Raw genomic sequence first — 23,894 nt, forward strand, 5'->3', positions numbered from 1 at the left:
AAGAAATCGTGAAGTTTTTTCATGAAATCGTGAAAAATCGTGAATTCATGAAGTGGAAATGGTGAAATCGTGAATTCATGAAGTGGAAATCGTGAAATCAGGAAGCAGAAATCGTGAATTCGTGAATTCATGAAGTGCAAATCGTGAAATCAAGAAGCAGAAATCGTGAAATAATGAAGTTGAAATGTCACCACGGGTCTTTCGTAAGATACGGCGCTGTTTTGCTATCTTCTATAAGTGAAAATAAAGTGAAAATAAATTGTGATCGTTTTCAAGTTTTTATAGTATAGTGATTTGCCAAGCGAAGAACAAGAAATACAAAAGTACGGCGGTCTAAATTTTATTTTCACAAGTACATTTAATCATAGTTTTCTACATTTGAGTATGTTTTACACTTCCGTATTATCAACAGTATTGTCAGATTATTCTGTTCACTTTTAGGGTTAACACTGTACCCGTCCCTAGATTTGCCACTATAATGCCACCCTTTTCAATGGTGGAGTATTTAGACAATTTTCCACCAAAATGCCACCTAAAATGACACCAAAATGGTGAAAAAATGAACAGGACAGTGGCAAACCTGTTTTACACTAAATTCCACCTCTTTCCACTTGTGTACACCTTTAGGTGGCAATAAGTGGAGTATTTAGACAGTTTTACACCAATATGCCACCATTATGGTGGAAAATTTGTTTGCCACTTAATTCCACCAATAGCCACCTTCATGGTGGCAGTAAGTGGAGTATTTAGACAAATTACCACTAAAATGCCACCATTATGGTGTAAAAATATTTTCCACTAATAGCCACTTACTTCCACCTATCGCCACCTAACAGGTGGCAGTAAGCAGACAAAATTTCACCAAAACGCCACTATGGTGGCAGTCCTATTTTCCACTAAATGCCACCAAATAGCTGGCAATATTAGGAAAATACGTCGCAACTAGTGGAAATCGGCTGCACCTGCTGAATCTGAAAAAAACTCAGTAGTAAGCAAAAATCAAATTATATTAATATATTTTTTATTTTTATGAAAAATCAAAGACTCTTCACAAGAAATCACAAAAGATCTGAACACGAGGATCAGGATGTTGTCAATGCAGTCTTATTTTTTCATATTCCAGGATGGCTTAAGTAGATGGCGAATGACTCTCCAAATTTCACTCCTTTGGATGTAAGGCCATTTTTCCAGCACACAATCTGTAACAGCAAACCATACAATGTCATCTATTAATAGATATATTTTTCTAACATTCTGAATAATTTTGCAGAAAATTGTAAATTTCCTCTAGAAAATATATGAAATCGAAAGACTAAACTGTAACTCACTGACATAACAAAGAACTCTACAAACTTAATCTATGCCAAAAACTGTGAAATCATTTAAATTCGCTGGCATCAAATTTCAAGCAAACGTAAAAAGGACTGTTTCGCGCGGGCTTTAATTCGCACATTTTCAATTTATAAATGAAAAAATAAATAACAGCATGGTCTTAAATTCACCCATTGGTTCTAGCCCGAAATACACGAAAATTCGTTCTACGCAAATAAAAATGATTTCACAGTAATATGCAACATCTTTATTATAACTATGAGAAGTTTCATCAAAATCTACATTGTAGAAAAAATTCTATTCACTCAAACGGTTACATTGTTTTGTGGAAATATATGCATCTTGAATCAATAACAAGAACTTGAGAATTGATGAAAGATGTGGAAGCACAATTGCTCTAAGGTGATTTACACTTGTGTCAAATTTCATGAATATTTATCAATGGATTACTTATGTAGGAATTTATGGATTGAAAAACAATTAAAGGGCAATAACTTTGGTTACTGAAGTGATCCTGATGGAAATTGCACATGCACATGTCCTGTAGTGATCTACATTTTTGTAAAGTTTCATGAAGATCCATCAATAGATGCAGGAAAAATCCCTATTTTTAACCAAATCAAGGGGAAATTTTTCTTTTATTAGGTAAATAATTGAGCAGTGTTAAGCAGTGTTAATGAGCTTATAATAATTACATGACGTTTAGTGATTCTATAGACAAAGCTATAAAAATATTATTCCAATTACAAGCATTTTCAGTTAATCCGACGGACAGATAAAAAAGAAAGGACAACGCCAAAAATAATATCCCTCCGCCTTTGGCAAAAGGTAGTAATAGCACTTGGGTTTTTCATCACATTTATAATTATTTATCATATAATATGCCAGGAATTTCTATTAATTGGTGTATTTCTTTAAAAAATAAGGGTTATTTAAACATTAGCTTTTATAAAAACATATAATATTTACCTGATTCAAAATTATCTTGATATGTTTCTTTTATGCAGTAATAAGCTGTGTGCTGCTCAGGTATATACAGTCAGGCAGGCATATCATGTCACAAAGTTGCACTTTTTTCACAGAAGGTACCTGGTATGAACAGTTTAAAGTACATATTGTATCCTAAGTGCTAATCAATAATGTAAATAATTACAAAATGAAACAATTTTACAAACAGTGTTATAAACATGATTGAGCTATATTCCAGAAAATATATCTGGGATTATCCATCTGCCAAACTTCCTAAGACATAGAAGGAGATTTTTTTACTTTAATTCAAAGCAGTTTGGTAAATGTTGTTTCAAATTCAAGTATTTGTTAAGAGTAATTAAGACAATGTTAAAGACAGTAACAATTAAAAAAAAAATAAACAGTATAATATTGTTACCTCTCACAATGTGTTTCCAGTTTCTCCCAGACTGACTCATCAAATGCCAGATTTCAAAATTTGGTATTACTACACAGATAAATTGATTCCACACATACACTTTCTTGGTCAGCTAAAGAAGGTGTCAAATCCTTAAGTTGAAAAGCTATTGTAAAAACATCCTTTTTATAAACACTTCTTTTTTTTCAATTAATGAAGAGAATAGGCAAGAACTATTTCTTTGCATCTGACCTGATGTTTGCCTGCATATATAAATCTTAACTGACCCAAATTCCACCTGGGGTTGTTTCTATACATTTGTGAGGGAGCTTGTAACTTGATCTATCATTAATCTTATCTTTAACCAACTTTCTCTCATGCAGAAATAATACACTGCAGACACATTTAAAAATGATCTTTTCAGATTCAGCTAGTACAGCCAATTTCCACTAGTTGCCACCTATTTTCCACCTTTTCTGTCTTGCATTGAATATAATGCAAAGCTATAATAAGCAATAAATATTCTGTCTCACAAAAGAACGAAAATTCAAATTTTCTGTATACCATTCTGAATATTATTTTTGTCCAGCTAGAGTCAGCATAGACTTATTCTGATTTTAATGAAACCCTTTGAAGAAGGAGCCTGGGTATACTGTTTTGCAGATGTTGGTCAGTCTGTCGGTCATTTGGTATGATGACCAATTGGTTTCCGGATGATAACACAAGAATGCTTGGGCCTAAGATCATGAAACTTTATATGTAGGTTGGTCATGACCAGCAGTGACTCATATTGACTTGGAGGCCAGTAGGTCAAAGGTCAAAATCACAGCGACCTGGAACAGTTAAACAGTTTCCAGATGATAACTCTAATACTCTTAAGCCTAGGATCATGAAAGTGAATGGGAAGGTTGAACATAGCTAGCAGATAACTCCTATAGATTTTTAGTTCAGTAGGTCAAAGGTCAAGGTCACAGTGAGCTGGAACAGTTAAGCTGTTTCCGGATGTTAGTTTGAGAACTCTTTGACCTAGGATCATGAAACTACATAGGGAGGTTGATCATGACCGGCAGAGGACCCCTACTGATTTTGAGGTCAGTCAATGGTCAAAGGTCTAGGTCACATTGACCCAGAACACTAGAACTTTTTTTGCCCAATAACTAGAGAATGCTTTGGTCTAAGATCACATTTCATACAGAAGTCACTTATGACTGGTAAATGGCACATAATTATTGATTTAAAGGTAGTACATCAAACGTCCAGTGCACAGTCGTTTCTTGTACAGTTACTGAACGCATCAAATGGGGGCGGGGAGCATTTTGTGTTCTACGAGCTGTTGTCAATGTGCAGTTTTAGCAAAGTCAGGTTCCGTGTCAATTAGGCCTGAAGTCCATTATACCTTGATTCCAACCTGAGTCCATGTGAAGATTTTTGTACAGGGTAATCCAATGTCTTACAGTTCTCTTTTAAATCAAACATCACAAACATTTCTAAGTTTTTTTTCCACCTATTCGCCACCAAGAAAATTTGCTAAGTCCCTAATTTCCACCATGAAAAAAAAACTATGTTCTACTTTCCACCAATTTTACACCTTTCTACCACCATAAAGAAAAACTATGTTCAAATTTACACCTAATGCCACCTAAATGCCACCAAAATAAAGTGGCTTTTGGTGGCAAATTTACCACTTAGGTGAAAAAAGAGCTGAATTACACCAAACGCCAACTAATGCCACCTATTTCCACCAACTGCCACCCTTTTTCCATGGAAATAAGTGGCAAAGAGTGGCATTAGGTGGCAAATCTAGGGACGGGTAATAACAATAAACGATTTATGTTACATTTCGTCGCCGATCATGTATAATGACCAAGGTATTCGGTCTAAGCCGGTCATATTTCAAAAAAGGATATTGAAAACTGAAGGAAACATTTGCACAAACCATTTTTCCGAATTTCATATCATTCAATACATTCAATGAAGTTCCTAAACGCTTGGAATGAAAAGGCATTTGAACTAAGTCAATCGATAGCGTCTCAAGCATCATAGACGTACATGGGCTAAGAAGTCTAATTTTAGATAGATCTACGACGAATGAAGTAACCACTCAAATTCCTTTATTTAAAACCGCGTATAGGAAAATAAGACCCTGAGTTTTCGAACGAGTAATTTTAAATGTAGACTGAAATTTAGCTGAGTCAATATTTGAATTTCGATATTCGAGCTAGTTGGACATTCAGTGATAGCTTGAAATTCGATTGCATTGAACACTTGAAATTCGATCATCTAGTAGGACTGACGCATAATACTAGCAGCAATATATATCCGTGGATTAGAACCATGAGTAATAATCTGCCATTTCCTTTATCAATTGAGAAAACGAGGGTTAAAGTTTTGAGGACTGTTTAATATCAAATTAGCATTTATATTGATTGTAATGGAATTATTATAATTAGATAGTTTATTAAGTTTATTTGTTTATTTCAGTTTCTTCCATTTACATGTTTACAGTATAAAAACATGACATACAAACTGTATACATAATAGAACACAAGTAAATGTCTATAAGTAAAAGACTATATATATATATAATTTCTACATATCACATATTTCACATTATTCAATATATGTTTCTAATGATAATCTAATGAGCATGAGTGACAGCCAATGCAAGTGGTCCAACAAGCGATACGACCTAGATCATCCAGCAGATCCAAGCCACCAGGAACAGAACCACAGCATCCTCCCATCCACCACACCGCAATTGTTGTAGTTGATGAAAGAACACTGCAGTCCCCTTACTGGCCATACAGAGGCACCAGAGGACCAAATCCACATCACCCACCACACGGCATTACTCTTAAGTTTATCACCATATTTATCAATTTAATCAAATCTCATATATTTCAGTTAAAAAGCAAGACATGTCTGCTAAGCATAACACAAAGATGTTTCCTAAAATTTAATTAAAAAAAGGTTATAAGACAGTGAACTAAATGTGCGCTAGTAAAAAAAATGGCTTACATAATCAAGTATCCCGTCCAATCAGATTGGTAGAGAACAGATTAGCAGATATCTCTTACTTAACAATAAAATAATGTAATTATTTAAAAGAAACTGCGCGCAATTGAGTAAAATATTTATAGCTAAATAAAGCGTATCTATACAGGTGCATTACTGTATTGATACTATATAAACTATTACTTCTTTTTTAAGTATAGGACTGATTATACCAAACCGGAAGTGACTACATAGTGTTACATGTGAAGTAGTCCAAGAAATAGTTCCATGCTGTTGATAAAATATAACAGAAACAAGTGAAATATGATGTGACAGTTACATTTTTGGTTTAGTTTGATTGCAGATTATATTGAGAAAAGATCTAAGCAACTGTCACAGTGCATTTCCATGTTTTAGTATATTTTTTTGATTAAAGTGTCTACCTACGCGTACTTGTTCGATTAGCATTTTCATGGAAGCATTTTCAGACGGTGTTGTTTTTCTGAACAAATTATTTTTCTTATATTCAACATAACATGTCAATATTTTTTTATTTCTGGTAAGTAGACATGTTATACTAAAACGCTATATATGGTTTCCATACCTTTGAAATGCTCTAAAGTACAGAAAATGGTGTCTGAAAATTTAATTCCCTATATGAAATAAAGAAGGAATCGAATTGGTAGAGTGTAACCTATATCGTAATGTTATGCTTATCTGAGTTAAGTTTGCTCTACTCATTGTTTTCACAAGGTGCTGTAATTTTTGAATATTTTTACATGTACATGAATCGTACTTCACCTACAATTTGTGAAAATTGGATGAAATTGTATAACATTACATCGTATCTATAACAAATATTCTGTACAACAATTCTATTACAAAATGGTGACATGAATAAAAAGCTTTTATCTTTTACATGTAAATGGCGCTTTTTTTCTTCCTCCAGTTGCAACTTTTGTTATAAGAACTATGTTTAAACAGTCGAGCATATTGCTATTTTTATGAATGTATATTTTTTCAAACATGGTGTCTTTTTAACAGATTGTGTTTGATAAAGGCATATTATTTGCTCTGATACCAAAGTACCAAAATTTTATAACAAATATCTCTGCATAATTATTATTATCATTTTTTGCTTCCCACTAAGGAAGTATAATATCTGACATCCAATGCACATCACACACAAACTACTGTATAAATGAAAAAGTTCGCGACGCAAACATGTTTATGGAATTGGAGAAATTACCAGCCAGCTTAAAATTTGACGTAATTACGGTCAAGTAAAGAAAAAACAAACTTAGTCTTAGCAATTTAGTTTTCTGCGATTCACAAATTTACTTCTTGAATCGGCAGTTCGCGAACTTTTTAACTCGCGAATATATCAATTTATACAATACGCTGTGTGTTTTGAAGTGTTTAAACTTTTAAATTTGTTAAGGATGTCACGCTCGTTGGCGCTGATAACCCTCAAAACTAGGCTCTGTGTATTGACTTTACATCTTAATGCCTTGATAAGAATAAGATCGGCGTATGATTTTACTAAAATATTTCACATAGGAATAATTTAACGTTAAGGTAAGTGACCACTTAATTCGTTCTTTAAAATGAAACGTATACTGTCATAAAATACCGTTAATGTGCTTTAGGGTATTTTTTTTTTTTTCAGGTAAATACATTTTGTATATTAATGTGTTATATAGGACTGTTTTTAAGTTTTTAATGTTATGAAATATGAAACTCAAAAGTGTACACATGCTGACGCTCTTAACATGATTTTCAGCGTTTTATTTCTCTTATGGATAATTTCGAAATCTCATGATTAGCATTATTCTCATCATGCTGCTGCTGGTGGTGATAATGATGATGATAATAATGATGAAGACGACTGTGACAACTATTAATGATATTATAATAATGGACATACCAGCAATAGCAATGCAGTAGTTGGAATCATACAAATTATGTTGATAATAATAATGATGACAACAATAATAATGATGGTGGCGATGATGATGATGATGTTGATAATGATGATGATGTTCATGCGCTGTAACTTAACAGAATGATAATCTAGACAGATAATCACAAACGATTTTGCAAAGTAACACCATGCTAATTGTTTTTTCAGACAAAACTGTCCACAGTCAGTGTTGGATGGATACTCGAAACTTCTATAATTATATATACATAAAGAGACTTTCGTCCTACACCTCATTCCTATAGCTGTACGCGTTACTATAAATAGCTGTCATCAATGGTTTCTAAAGTTGGACTCGCAGTGTTTGGGCTGGGACGCATGGGTGAGTAAATATTGAAGCGGTTTCGAAAAAAACTAAGCATTAGCGTTAACTGTTGATATTTCAATTTTGTAATAATAATAATGCTACGTACAGCCACTTTTCTACATATTGAATAAAATATTTCAATCAGCAGAACATGCTAATGAAGCAGTTAGTGAAGAAATGTGATTTCACTAGAGGCTTTTATTTCATTTCATTAAGTAGCATTCATAACTGGATTCTGAAGGACGTTTTATTACTTACAGTTCTACATTGGGATCTGATACAGACAGACATAAACACTGTGTGTTAAGGTCCGTAATGCCTTTATTATGTTTATTTATATTCTATGTTTAATTTAACGTCACACAGACACAACTTAGATCATATGGTGACTATCTGATTTTTGATGTAGGTGAGGACCCCAGGTGCAGTCACAAAAGAAGAGTTGGGGTTTTTTTTTCTATCCGTGTTCTTTCTAACATTTTAATTATAAATTACATCTATTTTGATTGTGGTTTCATCTTTTTTATAGACATAAGATTTAAAGCTTTATGAAGCCATAAAGATAAAGAAATAAAACGTTCTATGAAAAAATCTTTATAATTCTAGGTTTACACCATGTAAAGAATATCATCATGTCACCCCGGGCCTCTCTAAGGTGGATCGTTTGTGAAAACATCCAAGACGCTAACGCTGTTAAAGAAGAATACAACCTAAACACACAGTGTGTAACGCCAGATAAAGTCGAACAAGCCCTAGAGGACTCCAGGTTATAATTTATATGCTTTCGTACTTTTAAAAAACTAATTTGTTTCGTCTTAATTTTCAATTCTGAACATAGCAGGTGAGTATTTTTCTGTGAACTGAAATATTGTTGTTCGTTTGCATTTTACTATGCTTCACGTATTCAAACGATTTTCACATACTTTTTGTACAACATATATGAGAAGTTTGTACGACGAAAAAGGAATGTAAATGAATATTAGAACGACCTTTTATCTCATTTAAACGCTGATCCTTAATGCCCTCCCTTACCCAAATTAAGTTCATTTCTCTATATTGACTATGCGATACTTAAAAATATTATCTTTCTCGTTAACTCGTTTTATGGCCCCGGTTAGTTTTCTTGCTCTTATCCGCTTTTTGAGACTGAGTTATGTGTTAAGAAAGACACTTTGTCGATAAACGAAATTTCATTTTGTTATAACGAGATCTTGCAAGACTTCACTCTATGCTCATTTCTGTTTAGTTTTTGCTTTTTTCTGCATTTCAGTGTGGATGGAGTAATGATTGTATCGCCCACAGGAACACACGAAGATCTCATTCAAAAATCTCTTGATAAAGGTCTGTACAAAGTACAGATGTTTGAAAATTTCTATTGAAATTTGAATGTTGTAAATTAAAAACTATGGAAAGTCGTATTTAGCCTCTTTATGATCGTAGTCTACAGGCTATTTAGCCACATTCTTCTTCATGAATGAGGCCTCGTTTAAATGCACATGACTACAGGCCTAATACATTATTTTAAATGTGTACACCAGGCAGACTGGGATCCTTTGAAGAACAGCTTACCTTCATAGAAGCTGCTAATTTATTTTCTGTGATATTAATATTAGTAAGTCATATATTTTTTCTTTTATTTTAGTCTGTTTCACATTACAGACCAAATATTAGTCAAATGTTTGAATTAATTGAACAAAATGTATTTTATTATTTCTAGCTAAATCCGTTTTCTGTGAGAAACCGCTCACGCCGTCAGTACCCTCTACACGTGCATGTTATGATCTTGCAGAAAGTAAGGGAAAACCACTGTTATGTGCTTTTCAGAGGTAAAATAAACACTTTTAGACAATAATAATAACTATCTATCTAGGTTACATTTTAAACCAATACTTTTCCGGATTTTCATGAATAAGACTCGGTGCGGGAGTATTAAAATATTGGAAATCCTCATTATTTCCTTACTTGTAATCAAGTTTAATTTTGTGCTCTACTTTATAAGTCAAGTCAAGTAAAGTCAAACATGGCCCTCTATATAACAATATTAAATTAAGTGAACAATTTTCGTGAAAAACAGGAATAGATTTGGAAACGAAAATGCGGCTGACAAGTTCAGCATTTATTTGTAATGATATGTTCCATAATGACAATCAGCAATTCCCGTTTGATTACGTATTTACCCTATGCGATTTCGGCAATTCCCGTCCGATTTCGGCATTTCCCAGTCAGAACGAAAAAAACAAAACACAACCATTTTCCTGTGAGTACCGAAGAGTATCCAAGTAGGATAAGTACGATACGTACTTTAACGGATATTTCATAGTGCCATTACATGGTTCCACTGTAAAAGTTCTCGTGTTCGTAAAAATATATTGACTTCATCTTCAAATAAACCATCTTCATGAAAACGAATAGAATTATAACCATTTAGATTGTTTCCAACTGTTCCTTATATACAGTTATGATATCTATGTTGTACATCATACATGTTTTATAATTTGTTTATGTTTGTTGTTTTTTGTTGTTTTTTTCTCAGAAATGTGCAGCGTCGTTTATCATTTACATATTATTTCAGGCGATTTGATCCGTCCTTCTACTCTCTTTATAAACAAGTAAGATCTGGTTCTACAGGACCGGTGCGCATCGTAAAAGCAACTAGTCGTGATTTTCCATACCCACCCGTAGATTACCTTAGGACATCAGGTAAGTTTTAAGGAAGTTGTCCCATAATGACATGACAATCGATATATTCCGTATGCTATTTCGGCATTATCCGGTTATTTACGGAAAGTAATATGCGTATTGATCTGTAGTTACGTCCGAAGAATGCCGAATAATTGCAGAACGGGTATACGGAAATTGCCGAAAGACATTACTACCTACTGTTGGTCAGCGTATAGTGTGGTATGGGAAAAACACAGAGACGTTCAAATAACAGAAATTATTTCAAATTCCTTTTATCTTTTACAACAATGACTGAAAACTATTTTTAAAATACCTCGGGATACGATAAAAGCTCATTTAACCATTATGTTGGAAATTACACTGTGACCGTAAAGCCTGCTTCTAGGGATGATCCTCTTCCTGTTTAAAATTATTGTTATTATGAACAGTCTCAGTCAAACTGAGTCTGCTATTATTCTTTTTGGTTGCATTTTTTGCTTGCAGATTTTACAGATTTTATTTGCTATAAATGTCTTGGCAAATGATTGCTAAAAAGGGTTTACCGATAATGACAAATATTTACTACACCATTGCATGGTGTTGTCTGTTTCGCTAGACAGAAAGGATGAGTGTCTTTGCATCGGACAAGTTACTTCATTTAGACTTTGAACTTGAAATTTTAACTGGAGCTTTGTTTACATCATATCTCATTATATCATATCTCATTGATTATGCAACAGGTGGTATATTCAAGGATTCAACAATTCACGATCTTGACATGGTGTCATGGATAGCCGGAAGTAAGCCAGTTAGCGTCTTTGCTTACGGGCATGCGCACAACCCTGAATTGAGAGAGTTCAAAGACAATGATCAAGTTGTTGTTGTGATATCATACGAAAATGGTTCTGTTGCTGTTGTTGATAATGGACGATGGTGTCCGTATGGATACGACCAAAGGCTTGAGGTAGAAACAGTCACTTGTCATGCGTATCGTTTTATCAATTTTTCATTGTTTTTGTATGTATTTAAAACGCCATCTCTTAGCCCAAAGCTAGAAATCGAACATGGAAGATAGGGGAAATCAGTAGATATCATTTCCAATGAAAACAAAAATAAATTTTGCAATTAATTAGCTGATAAATGTACATTCTGCAATATGTTATCGGAGAAATGGTATAGAATGTAAATTGTGCAATATATTAGCTAAAAATGGTATAGAATGTAACTTCTGCAATTTTTTAGCGGTCAACTATATATTATGTTAAATGATATAGCATTGCACTAACATGGAACATTTACTTAAAAACTGAAATGTGTAAGCATAGAATATTCTCAGGAAGTATAGCATTCAAATCAATAAAGCGTTCCTTTTATTTGTCACGGGTTATATATACATGACATTTAAGGTTAAATAGAAATCTAAATCTGAGAAGATCTGTGAAAATTATTGGAATGAAGCTTTGTGAAGATAAACATCTCAGTCCAAACCAAGATTTTTGTCAAAAATTGGTGCCATTGTTGTTTGTTTTTGTTGTTGTTTTTTCATTAATTTGCCCAGGAGTTAATTTACTTTAAGAGTACCACATACTGTTCAAAATAAGGTCATTGTCACAGATCTTTCATCCTGGCTATGTTAAACAGTAGCATAATGAACGGACCCCTGACTAGCTGAATTTACGAAAGCTAACCTCTTCTCCATTTTCAACAGGTGCTCTGTGATAAAATGCAACTATCAATAGACAATAAAGGCGTTAATCATCTAATTACTTCCGGTGACCAGGGAACGTTACTCCCGAGACCTGAAGACAATTTCATGAACCGGTACCCGGATGCTTACAGAAACGAACTTGAACATTTCTTAAATGTTGTACAAGGTAATAAAGCTGCATCTTTCTTCAATTTAGCGGGAAAACAGTATTCGTTCAGTTCTGACACTGAACTACCATTTTATTCATATTCCATAGTATATTTATCTCACAATTAGTAACAATCTCAACAAGGACACAGACTTTAAAAGCGTATCTGTCAACACTACCTTTTTTCAACATGGGCGACGTCTCAATTTTATTAACAAATTTAACAAAAGTACGGACAGTGAGAATGCGATCCTCAGAAATATTCGATTTATTTTTCTCGTACAATTATTCCGGCAGTGTGTCCAATACATAGAAGAGGCTCGCCTATGTATTTTATAATGCGAAATCCTGTTGGGGTCATTTATAATGTCGCCGTCGCGTTTGTGGGGTCGACACACGACATCGCGAAGTGACATAGCGACATTGCGAAGTGACATCGCGATATATCGTGCTTTTGAAAGGCAACATTTCAAAGTGGATATCGCGACATTGTCGTTTGGGATTGTCGCCGTCGTTTGTGATTGTCGGGTGTCACTTCGTAATGTCGCTATGTCACTTCCCGTTGTCTTGTGTCGGCCCCACAAACGCGACGGTGACATTATAAATGACCCTAACAGGATGTTAGTTAACACAACTTTTTTCTCTTTTAGGTAAAGAGGAAATCCGAGTTTCGAAAGAGGAAACTATCCAAGCAATGCGACTTGCAGAACTGTGTTTCGAATCCATTGAAAAACAAAAGACTGTGCCATACACGGAGTAGAAAAAAATAATTATTTCTATTAAAACAGTTTCATCTGTTGCACATATCTGTTTGCGGGTTATGGGTTTTAAGCTCACATGAGTACAACTTGCTCAAGGTGAGCTATAGTGAAACCCTCAAGGTGAGCTATAGTGAACACCCTGAGGATGTCGCCGTGAGTCCTTTCGTGTGCCGTCACATTTGACTGTTAACACTCCAGCGGCCCAATATTATTGAAAATTTGTGAGAATATTACCGCCAACAATATCTCGGACACATGTTTTGATTAAGATACTAAGTCAATAGGTCAGTTATTAGGAAAATCTTGTTAACACTCTAGGGGCCAAAGTTTTTTCCCAGTCTTTATTAAACTTAGTAAGAATGTTGTTTTTTATAATATCTAGGATAAATTCAAAACTAGGCTAACTGAGGTTAAAAAAAAAGACAGAAAAACTTATTTACACCCTAGAGACCACATTTTTGCTTGATATTCTTAAAATTTGTCAGAAGTTTTGTCTGAATGAAATCTAGGTCACCTTCAAAATTGGGATAAGACCTGTCTTTCGTTTTACATCTTGGCATCAACTGTACATGAAAGTAAGTTTGTAAGTATAATTATGTAAATTGTTTGGGAAAAAATATGTTTAAACCAACTTCGAAAGCTAGGGCAGTAATTCAAATAAACTCTGAGTCAGTGAAGTTAAAAATCAATAAAGATTTCCTATTACAGCAAACGCAACTAAAAATATAGAATGATTGACAAGTTCGGGTCTCCAGTAGTAAGAATGACACCATTGTCGGTCTTAGCTTAATTAATTTGAAGGACAGAGGTACACTGTTGCTCGTTGTGAAACAGTTTGAGATTGTCAAAAACTATAATTCGACTGTACTGTAAATAAAAGCATGTCAATAGTGAAAAACAAGAATGTTTTGAAGCTTTTTTTACGACTGAATTAGTTTTCCCTGCATTCTCAGCTAGCACTCACTGTGATTTCTTAGCTTAAATGTTTATGTTTCCATAGTAACGAAGCATTAAAAGTAGTATAACAAATTAAATAAAGACATTTGGATAGAAATGAAATGAATTATTCATGACATTGTCTGTACGGGTTTCAAAAATTTTCTTTTCCTTAATGATGACGTAAGCTCTATCACATCAATCAATTTCTTTTATCCACTGTACGCACCGGTGTCATTGCCTGCAAAATTAAAGATATCAATTAACATTTTGTCATAACGGTAAGTTATATAGTATCAGAAGAGTGGAAAATTGATAAAATACTCTCAAAAGTAGGCTAGAAGAACCTTTCACGGGTTGAAGCTGCGGATGAGAATATTTGGCTCGAGGGTAACGAGGCACTGCCGAGAGCCAGATATTTCATTCTTCACCTTCAACTGGAGACATGTTCTTTTTCGTTCATGCCCTATACATCCGTTTGTAGAAGATATAAAATAAAACGGAGCCTTTTCTTTTAAGCACTACTCTACTACAGTAGCATATGAATTTACGCATTCATTCATAAATTACAGCATATAAGTCATCATTCTCCTGGATGTAAGGTGAGTTTTTCTAGCACTAGAAATCCATGGTAAAATCGTTTCTCTCCGTGCAAGAAAGACTTTGTCTTTTAATTAAAACCGCATGTAATAAGATATTGTTTTTTTCCTTAAATGAACGGATTTAATTTCACCAGGTAACATTTGAAATGTATTAAGTATCTTAAGGAGTAGTCTTAAACAGATGTCATCTCATGCATTTGCGAGATTTGGTTTTACATGGAAATATCTCGTGACTATTTGAAAGGGTCTCGACAGATCTGCAACCTAAAAGTAACCACTCTCTGAATACGAAAGAAGGGGTCGTGATTACGAGCCTCAGCTCCTCCAACTGAAAATTGCAAGCAATGGGATAGGAGTCTCGTGAATAGGTGCTTCACGCCCGGCACGCAAAAGAACCAGGAATGATTCTGGAATTGGAGCGTTTTCTGTATCTTGTCCTATCCTCTCATCAGTTTACTAACAGTTTTCGGGAGGAGTCGCCCATATGAGTAACCAATGGTGACTATAAAATATCTTACAAACAAATGAACAAAATTGTAACCACACTTACTTCCACACTCGCAAATTCTACAGTGAGCAACGTCGTACTTGATGCAGTATGGTTGACAGTTTGGAGGTAGCGGCATACACTGGTCTCCTATAGTAGATATAATACAACAGGTCAGTCAATAACACAAACAATAATCCCACCTTGCATTTACCTTTACACGTGTATGACACAAGTTAAAAGGAACAGTGAAGTAACTGTATGGTTAATAAACGGATATTCTTTCTAATATCCATTTCCCACCATGGAAATGCATGCAGCCGTATAAAATAGAAAAAGTGGAAACTCCACAGGTCGCTCAACACAACAAAAACGAAAATGTTGCAGGCTCGGTTTGATTGAGCCTGTTCATGAACGGTAGTTAGAATGCATGCTACCGTCCACGCCCTCTAGCCCCGGGTTGAGCAGAACTCAACATTTACACATGCTAAAGTACAAAAACAATTTAGAGACATCCGCAGATGTGTTCATACGGCGGTGCACATGGAACCTTCAATGCTACACTAGCGTGTAATTCCATGAAAAGCGGCGTATGGTCCCCAGTTAAAATAATGGGTTTGCCCTAAACAAGAAAACAATGAGCAGAACTAAACAAACTGGAATTTAGAAAGGGGATCTGAGGTTATGGAGCTTGCATATCAAACCATGATAAAAGTTAAAGAAGATTACATAAAATGAAATGTTACTACTCTTCAATATCTTTAGGGTGACAAGAAAATTTATCTTTAAACTCTTGGATTTCTCTGGTTGGTACATACTTTCGCCCTAGTAGTTACATTTTTCAGTTAAGAATATTTTCACCTCCGCCTGACCTCCCACTCCTGGACATTCTCAGCTCCGCCTGACATCCCACTACTGGACATTCCCACCTCCGCCTGACCTCCCACTACTGGACATTCTCAGCTCCGCCTGACATCCCACTACTGGACATTCCCACCTGCGCCTGACCTCCCACTACTGGACATTCCCACCTGCGCCTGACCTCCCACTACTGGACATTCTCAGCTCCTCCTGACCTCCCACTACTGGACATTCTCAGCTCCGCCTGACATCCCACTACTGGACATTCCCACCTGCGCCTGACCTCCCACTACTGGACATTCCCACCTCCGCCTGACCTCCCACTACTGGACATTCTCAGCTCCGCCTGACATCCCACTACTGGACATTCCCACCTCCGCCTGACATCCTACTACTGACATTCTCAGCTCATCCAGACATCCCAGTACTGGACATTCTAACCTCCGCCTGACAATCCACTACTGGACATTCTTACCTAAGCCTGACAACCCACTACTGGACATTCTTACCTAAGCCTGACAACCCACTACTGGACATTCTTACCTCCACCTGATATCCCTCTACTGGACATTCTTAACTCCGCCTGGCATCCTACTACTGGAAATTCTCACTTCCGTCTGACATTCCATTACTGCACATTCTAACCTCCGCCTGACACCCAACTACTGGACATTCCCACCTACGCCTTACATCCGACTACTAGACATTCTTACCTCCGCCTGACATCCTACTTTTGGACATTCTCACTTCCGCCTGACATCCCACTAGTGGACATTTTACTTCCGCCTGACATCCCACTACTGGACATTCTCACCTCCGACTGGACATTCTTACTCCACCTGACATTTCACTATTGGACATTCTCACCTCAACCTGACATCCCACTACTGGGCATTCTTACCTCCACCTTACATTCCACTACCGGACATTCTTACCTCCGCCTGTCATCCCACTACCGGACATTCTAGAGCCACCGTTGCCACCGGCGGCCATAGCACCACCGCCAGTTACCCCTCCTCCCATGCCGCCGCCGCTTGAAACAGAACCACCGGACGACGTCGATGACGATCCGCCGGAAATCAATTGTATTACTTGACCGCCTGCTCAGATAAAAATGTTTGATTACACTTTGTCATTCTATGGCTCACATCATTCAACAAAAGACTTATTCATTCATATTCCTATTTAATAATGTGTTATAGAAATATACTGATTAAACAAAAAATGAGATTTTGTATTATGCGTTTATTTTCAAATAAAAAATATCATTCACTTACTTTTTCCAATTTAACTATAGCTTTATGAGTTTTGAAGATGGTGTTCATATTAAATCAAAACGTGAAAAGAGTTACCTGAATAACATGTTTCATGTAGAGAAGATTTGAAAAAAAGCTAGAATTTATGTCAGTGGTGACATCACAACGCAATTTACGTACCAGAGGAATGTCCGCAGTTTTCTGTGCACGTGTGTTCACATGATCCAGATGTACATTCAGAAGTTGTTTGTACTAATTGTACGACCTTCAAATATGGTACACAATGAAGTAGTGATATATTTCGAACATTTTTGAATGAATATGACATAGACGGATTGCAAAGAATCTCTAAAGGCATTAAATTTTGTTGGCTCTCTCGGTCTTCGATAGAATTTTGCTTTCCTTTCATGTTGCAAAATATCGTTTTCTAAACATATGTATATCAATTCACCCATGTCTATGCAAATTTGTGTATCAGTATGACTTTTAACTTTCACTTCTTTTAGATAAAATGATAATGAAACATTTTGTAAGTTGCACGTATTAATATCCATGTCTAGTCGGTGCTTTAACTACAAGTCATTTTCTAATCCGCCTAGAAAAAAACAACCGATATTTGTGTTTTAAATAGGGGACAGGGATGGGACCCGTGCAAGGTCCGTGCCCAATATATCTGATTTTTTTTTTTACCTTATTTAGATCTACCTCAACACCGGTCAACTTAGATATACAAACAGGATTGATTATATTTCATTCTTTTTTAGTTTGTTAAAGTTAATCAAACAATTATGTTTATATAACATTAGTCATATAACCAACCTGATGATGTGTTTCTTCACATCCGGTGTGACATTGGACCTGCTTGCACGTGCATCTTGGACATCCGTCACTTCCGGCCTCGCCGAGAACATACCCGTCGGTGCAAGAGGCCATGCACTGAAGGGCAACATCACAGGAGTGGACAGTAACTGCAGGTTTGTGTGCGCATACATCGTGGCATTCACCTTGGGAAAATAGATTATAGAAAAAATCTTGAATTCCGGTTGTAACTTCCTGTCGGAGATTAGATGAATGTTCATTAGTTTATGTTTTGTTTTTTTTAAATTTTGTTTATTTACTTGTGTTATGATTTATTCGAGAATGTTTGGGAATCTTTAAACATTATCGACTAAAAATTCAATCAGAAACGTTCGTCATGACTGCCACAAAGGCGGCGTAAGGACATGCTATTCTATGTCCGTGTGTCCGGAAGTTCAGATCAGTGGCATAAAGACCGAGGTGCTCAGAATGATGCGGCTTATTTTATTTTTGTGACTTGCTATTATTAAGGCAAATAAAGTTTTTGTCTTAAAATTTGTTGCATGCTGTTTTGGTAGTTTAAGAGTTAATTCTTGCTATTTTAGTTCTTATGGTTAGGATGAATAAAAACTGGATTACTATTAATCTGTGACGTACTCGTCCTTTGGTTAATACATGCTCTGACTATATCGTCTTTGGTTTCATGTATGCTTTAACTTACCCGTCTTTGGCTTAAAACATGTTCTTACTTACGCGTCTTTGGCTTAATACATGCTCTGATTTACTTGTCTTTGGCTTAATAGATGCTCTGACTTACACGTCTTTGGGTTAACACGCGTTCTGACTTACTCGTCTTTATGTAAATGCATGTTGTGATTTACTCGTCTTTGGATAAATACATTCACTGACTTACTCATCTTTGGGTTAATACTTTGACTTACTCGTCTTTGGGTTAATACATGCGCAGCTTGGGCATCCATCACGGCCTTCTGTACCAAGGGTATAACCATGCTCACATGATGACATACACTGGATTGTGGCTGGACATTTACTAACCATTGTACTCACAGCAGGGGCCACAGGGGCTTTGGTTGGCTGGACAACCATTGGCTTTATGTTTGTTACTGTAAAGACAAGGACAAGATGTAAATTACCTGAAGGAAACGTATTAATTTTGTAAGATCTAACATCAAACACCATTTTACGCACAAATCTATACAGTTGCAATTAACTTGGCGATGTTGACTCGTAAATGCATTTTGGGATAGTACAAGTACAGTTGAGAATATTGGCAAGTGGCACAGCTTTTCAGCCAAAAATATCAACAATTGTACAGAAAACAAAAGTCAATTACATGTTCTAGAGCTCATTTGAAACTCTTCCTTTTGTTTGTTAAATGTTTTTTGGGTCTGAAATGACAAGGAATTTGTTTGCAGTCACTTCATCCGCGGGAAAAGAAATATGTTCTACAGGGATCAGGGTTGTGGGCTCGAATAACTAAAACTATGCTGTTTTTAATCTTTGTTTATAGATATGTTATTGCTAGCTCTACAGGAGACCTTACCGATAAAGAAAGTCTTGACATTTGTATGACTAAGGAATAGGTTGTACCGGAACCGTACTGACATTCGGTAATTTCCGTGATATTTCGTATTCTTCCCTGCTAGTAAGGCATATGACTGTTCATGTAGCGCATTCAGGAAACATTTTCCGTAACTACCGGAAAATACCGAATTCTTATACGAAAAAGGTATTCCAGCTGATTTTCATTACAGGCCAACTATCTAAACAAATTACAGAAATGTTCAATAAAGGTAATGGACCTGTAGTGACAATCGGTAATTTCCGTACGATTACGTATCTTCCGTGTGCGATTTCGGCAGTGTTCTGCCATAGAAAAAGATCATTTTCCAAAACAACCGAGGACTTCCGAAACCGCATCTGGAGGATATGCAAACAAACGGAAATTGCTTGTTGTCAATGTGGATCCACTAAGTTAAATTGTCTTTGAAGAAGCAAATAAAGTACATAGACAACAGATAAAACGCGGGATCGTTGCAAAAGACTGTTATGACTATGATAACAGTTGCAGTTATGACAATGATGATGACGAAAACCATACATGAGATTCGCATATTAGTAATACAATACATCCCGGATGTAAGCGGTGCATGATGGGTTGACACGCACCGGAAATACAATCGCATGTCGGGCAGCCATCTTGTCCTTGATGGTAACCGTGATGACAACTTTTGGAGCACGTGAAATCACCTTCACAGTTAACTGTCGTGTGTAGAACTTGTGTGGAGCTGTTTCCTTGTTTTCCTGAAAGAAAAGGAGGAAATTAAACTATATCGTAGTCCCAAACATGGAGCAAATGGTGACAAATGAAACTAAGTATGATAACGAAATTATTGTATTGTTAAATTGCAGACATTATTGTCATATTAACTCAAGCAGAAATACACTTTCAGAATTGCAAGCGTTCGTTGAAAAGTAACATCTTAGAGAGGCAAGACTCTTGGAACTTCTTCTTATGCTGTGAAACGCAGGTTGTCTAAAGAAAGCTCAGAGAGAGATATTTTAGCAGCGCCATCTGTTACATAGGCACTATATGTACAAGCTACAGTCGCAAATGCATTAGCGACTGAGCTTGACGTAAATGTTGAAAATAGTGTTGAAGTAGCAGCAAATTAGCATTAATTACGAAAAAAATCATAACTGTTTGTTGCAGAAGAAAACAGGTGTAAAGTTACAGATAGTTTTGTAGATTTAAACTATCGACATAAAAATATAGTAATATTTGAAGTAATATTTGCATTTACAAACGGTGCTGGTGATACGGATGGTATTGTCACAGACAGACATTTAAACAAATAGAAACAAACTTACCATCTGGCTGCCCGACACACTGACATATAGGACAACCATTCTTGTCACTAGCAAAACCCTGGTGTGAGCCTACACCACACGAAGTACATTTGAAATGTTTGGCGCATCCAGTCGGAACATAAGCTGTCAATATGAGATGTCACAACAATGTTCAGAAGAAATTTAAAATAGTGTTTCTCGAGTGTCTCTGAAATATTTTTGCATTCAGACATTTTCCACAGAGAAATAAGAAAGGTCAACTAAGAAATAGAAAACAAACGAGATACAGTAAAAAAATGCCTTTTTCTTGTTTTTCTTCATTTTCATGTCTTAGAAAAGTACATATATGTATTAGTTTCTTTTTTAATACAAATAAAAATAAATCGAAAATGCTAGAATATTATTTGATATTTCAGCTAATAGCGTATTTTTGTGTTTTATTATGTAATATTATAATTTCTTTCTAATGAAAATACAAAACTGAATCACTTACCCGTCTCCTGTATGAGATTCTCGTTTCCGGGTACCGAGCTGTTTCCATTGTTGTTTGCGCATGTGCAAATAGGACATCCCTGAGATTGTATGTGGTCTAGGTTGTATCCATTTATACAAGACTGCATACATTTAAGAACTTCTGGACAATCCTTTATTGTTTGGAGAAGATCTGTGTGAGAGTGTCCTGCATTAGTTTGTGTTGTCGTCTGCCCACTTGATCCTGTGCCGCTTCCTGTCATTGGTCTTCCGTTACCTCCCGTGGTAAAGGGACCATTAGCCATTCCGGCGAATAGTCCCGTACCGGTTGCCGTACCATATCCTCCCGTTTGTCCGCTAACTAATCCACCAATAGAACCACTGACGAAAGGTCCTGTACCATACCCGCCAATGTTCTGTTCAATATTACCTCCAGATCCATCTGTGAGATGACCAGCGCCTGCTCCGTAACTATTACTACCAGCAGTATTATCCATACCCCCGTTACCAAAGTTTTGAACTGAACCGCCATTTATAGCACCTGCAAAAGGACCGGCTCCTCCGCCGTTTGTTCCTCCACTGCCGGAAACTGCTCCAGCGAAAGGGCCACCATTAGCGTTGCCGCCTGCCGCTGCAGAGAAAGGACTCATAGGCAATCCACTGCTATTACTAGCTGGGCCTCCTGTTCCGGGTGACATACTAAATGGACCTTGACCACCTGTGCCTGGTGCTATCCCCATCTGACTTCCTGTCCCAAGTCCAGCCCCTAAATTAGCTCCTGTTTGTGTACTACCTCCACTTCCGGGAGAAGTCCCAATTTGGTTTCCTGAACCAGTGCTAAATCCTGAATTACCCCCCGTTTGTGAATTACCCCCAGCTCCATAACCAACTACCGATCCTCCCATACCATTTGTAGGTTTAAAACCATAACCAGAACCATTCATGTTATGGAACTGTCCGGACGAGGTACCACTTCCGTTTCCGTTCGAGAATGGACCTTTTATTCCCCCTGTTGCCCATCCTTTACCGTTACCCGAGCCAGCTTGCCAGTTACTTCCCAATCCGTTGGCAAATGGTCCGGATCCGCCATTTGTTACACCAATTACTGACCCTTGTCCACTGTTAGATGCTCCGGCAAAAGGACCAGAACCACCGCCAATGATAACACCGTTTCCACCGGAAGTACCCCCATTTCCGTTTCCGGGAGTAAATGGATTTTTACCACCAACACCATTGTTCGTTCCCGTGTACGGTCCTCCTCCATTTCCAGATCCCATACCTCCTCCACTTGACCCCACTGTAAAAGGGGAATTCCCATGACCTGCATTAGTTGAACCTTGACCTATGTTATTGGAATTTCCAAACTGTGACACATAGCCAGCTCCACCGCCGTTAATCTGATTAAGTGACCCTCCATTCCCGGCAGTATTTCCTCCACTTCCGTCAGTATTACCGGTGACAAAAGGCCCTTGGCTATTTCCTACTCCATTTGTTGCAAATGGCGATGGTTTTCCATCGACAAGAGTTTGGTGTGTGTTAGAGTTACTGCTGAACGGTGAAGGGCCAATACTTGTATCCGTCTGATGGAGATTGTTAAAACTTCCGAACTGTTGTACTGTACCAGTACCACCTCCGTCAATTTGTGTCAATTGTCCACCCAAATTTGCCGTCGAACTACCCGGCAGACAACCAGACGGTCCGCATGAATTTACGGTTTGTCCTATTGCCTGATTATTTGTGTTTGTTCCTATAGCGCTCGCAAATGGACTTCCGCCAGATACAGCACCATTTGTCATACCTCCACTTGCCGCATCTCCAAAAGGCTGTGCACCGTTTCCGCTACCAGCACTAGAGGTCGCACTGGCAAAAGGACCTGCAGTATTACTGCTTCCAGCAAAAGGTCCTTGGCTACTTGTTCCGCTTGACCCTGGCCCTGCTGATGTGCTAAATGGACTTGCTCCAAAACCTGTCCCTCCGGAACCGCCTCCATTGGCCCCTCCATTTGCCAAATTAAAAGGACGTCCGCCACTTCCAGTCGCTCCACTGAAATTGGAACCTCCATTGCCGGCAGCATTGAATGGTCCAAGGCCACTTCCTCCAGTATTAAATGGTCCTTTAGATCCCGAACCTGAGCTATATGTATATCCGTTACTTCCGGTCACTGATGATACAACACTACCACCGGAAGTATGCGTGTCACACCCATCTTTGCACTCGGCTTACGTTATAACAAAATGAATTGAATTATATTTGTACGCTGATTTTTTACAAAAAATTTTCGATTAAGGATTAAAAATCGATTTTACACCTGTCTCTTCTCATGTTTGGGACAGATCTTAAAAAAAGATATTTCT

At 36.8% G+C, this 23,894-nt stretch overlaps 1 protein-coding gene and 1 long non-coding RNA gene across 2 annotated transcripts; one reads left to right on the forward strand and one right to left on the reverse strand.

Moving 5' to 3' along the window:
* Nucleotides 1-999: 999 nt before the first annotated feature.
* On the reverse strand, nt 1,000-3,955 carry LOC128551252 (uncharacterized). Its single transcript, XR_008368739.1, has 3 exons — nt 2,720-3,955; nt 2,302-2,421; nt 1,000-1,199 (listed from the first exon to the last, which is right to left on the reverse strand). It is a non-coding gene; the product is annotated as an uncharacterized LOC128551252 (long non-coding RNA).
* A 570-nt stretch (nt 3,956-4,525) lies between these two features.
* On the forward strand, nt 4,526-13,297 carry LOC123542748 (inositol 2-dehydrogenase-like). Its single transcript, XM_045328734.2, has 9 exons — nt 4,526-7,270; nt 7,824-7,995; nt 8,587-8,746; nt 9,251-9,321; nt 9,698-9,806; nt 10,553-10,680; nt 11,382-11,605; nt 12,350-12,515; nt 13,148-13,297. Exons 2-9 carry the CDS (start codon nt 7,950-7,952, stop codon nt 13,255-13,257), a joined length of 1,014 nt encoding a protein of 337 aa, XP_045184669.2. The 5' UTR covers nt 4,526-7,270; nt 7,824-7,949; the 3' UTR covers nt 13,258-13,297.
* Nucleotides 13,298-23,894: the final 10,597 nt, after the last annotated feature.

Source organism: Mercenaria mercenaria, chromosome 19, assembly GCF_021730395.1.
Source record: "Mercenaria mercenaria strain notata chromosome 19, MADL_Memer_1, whole genome shotgun sequence".
Lineage (NCBI taxonomy): Eukaryota > Metazoa > Mollusca > Bivalvia > Venerida > Veneridae > Mercenaria > Mercenaria mercenaria.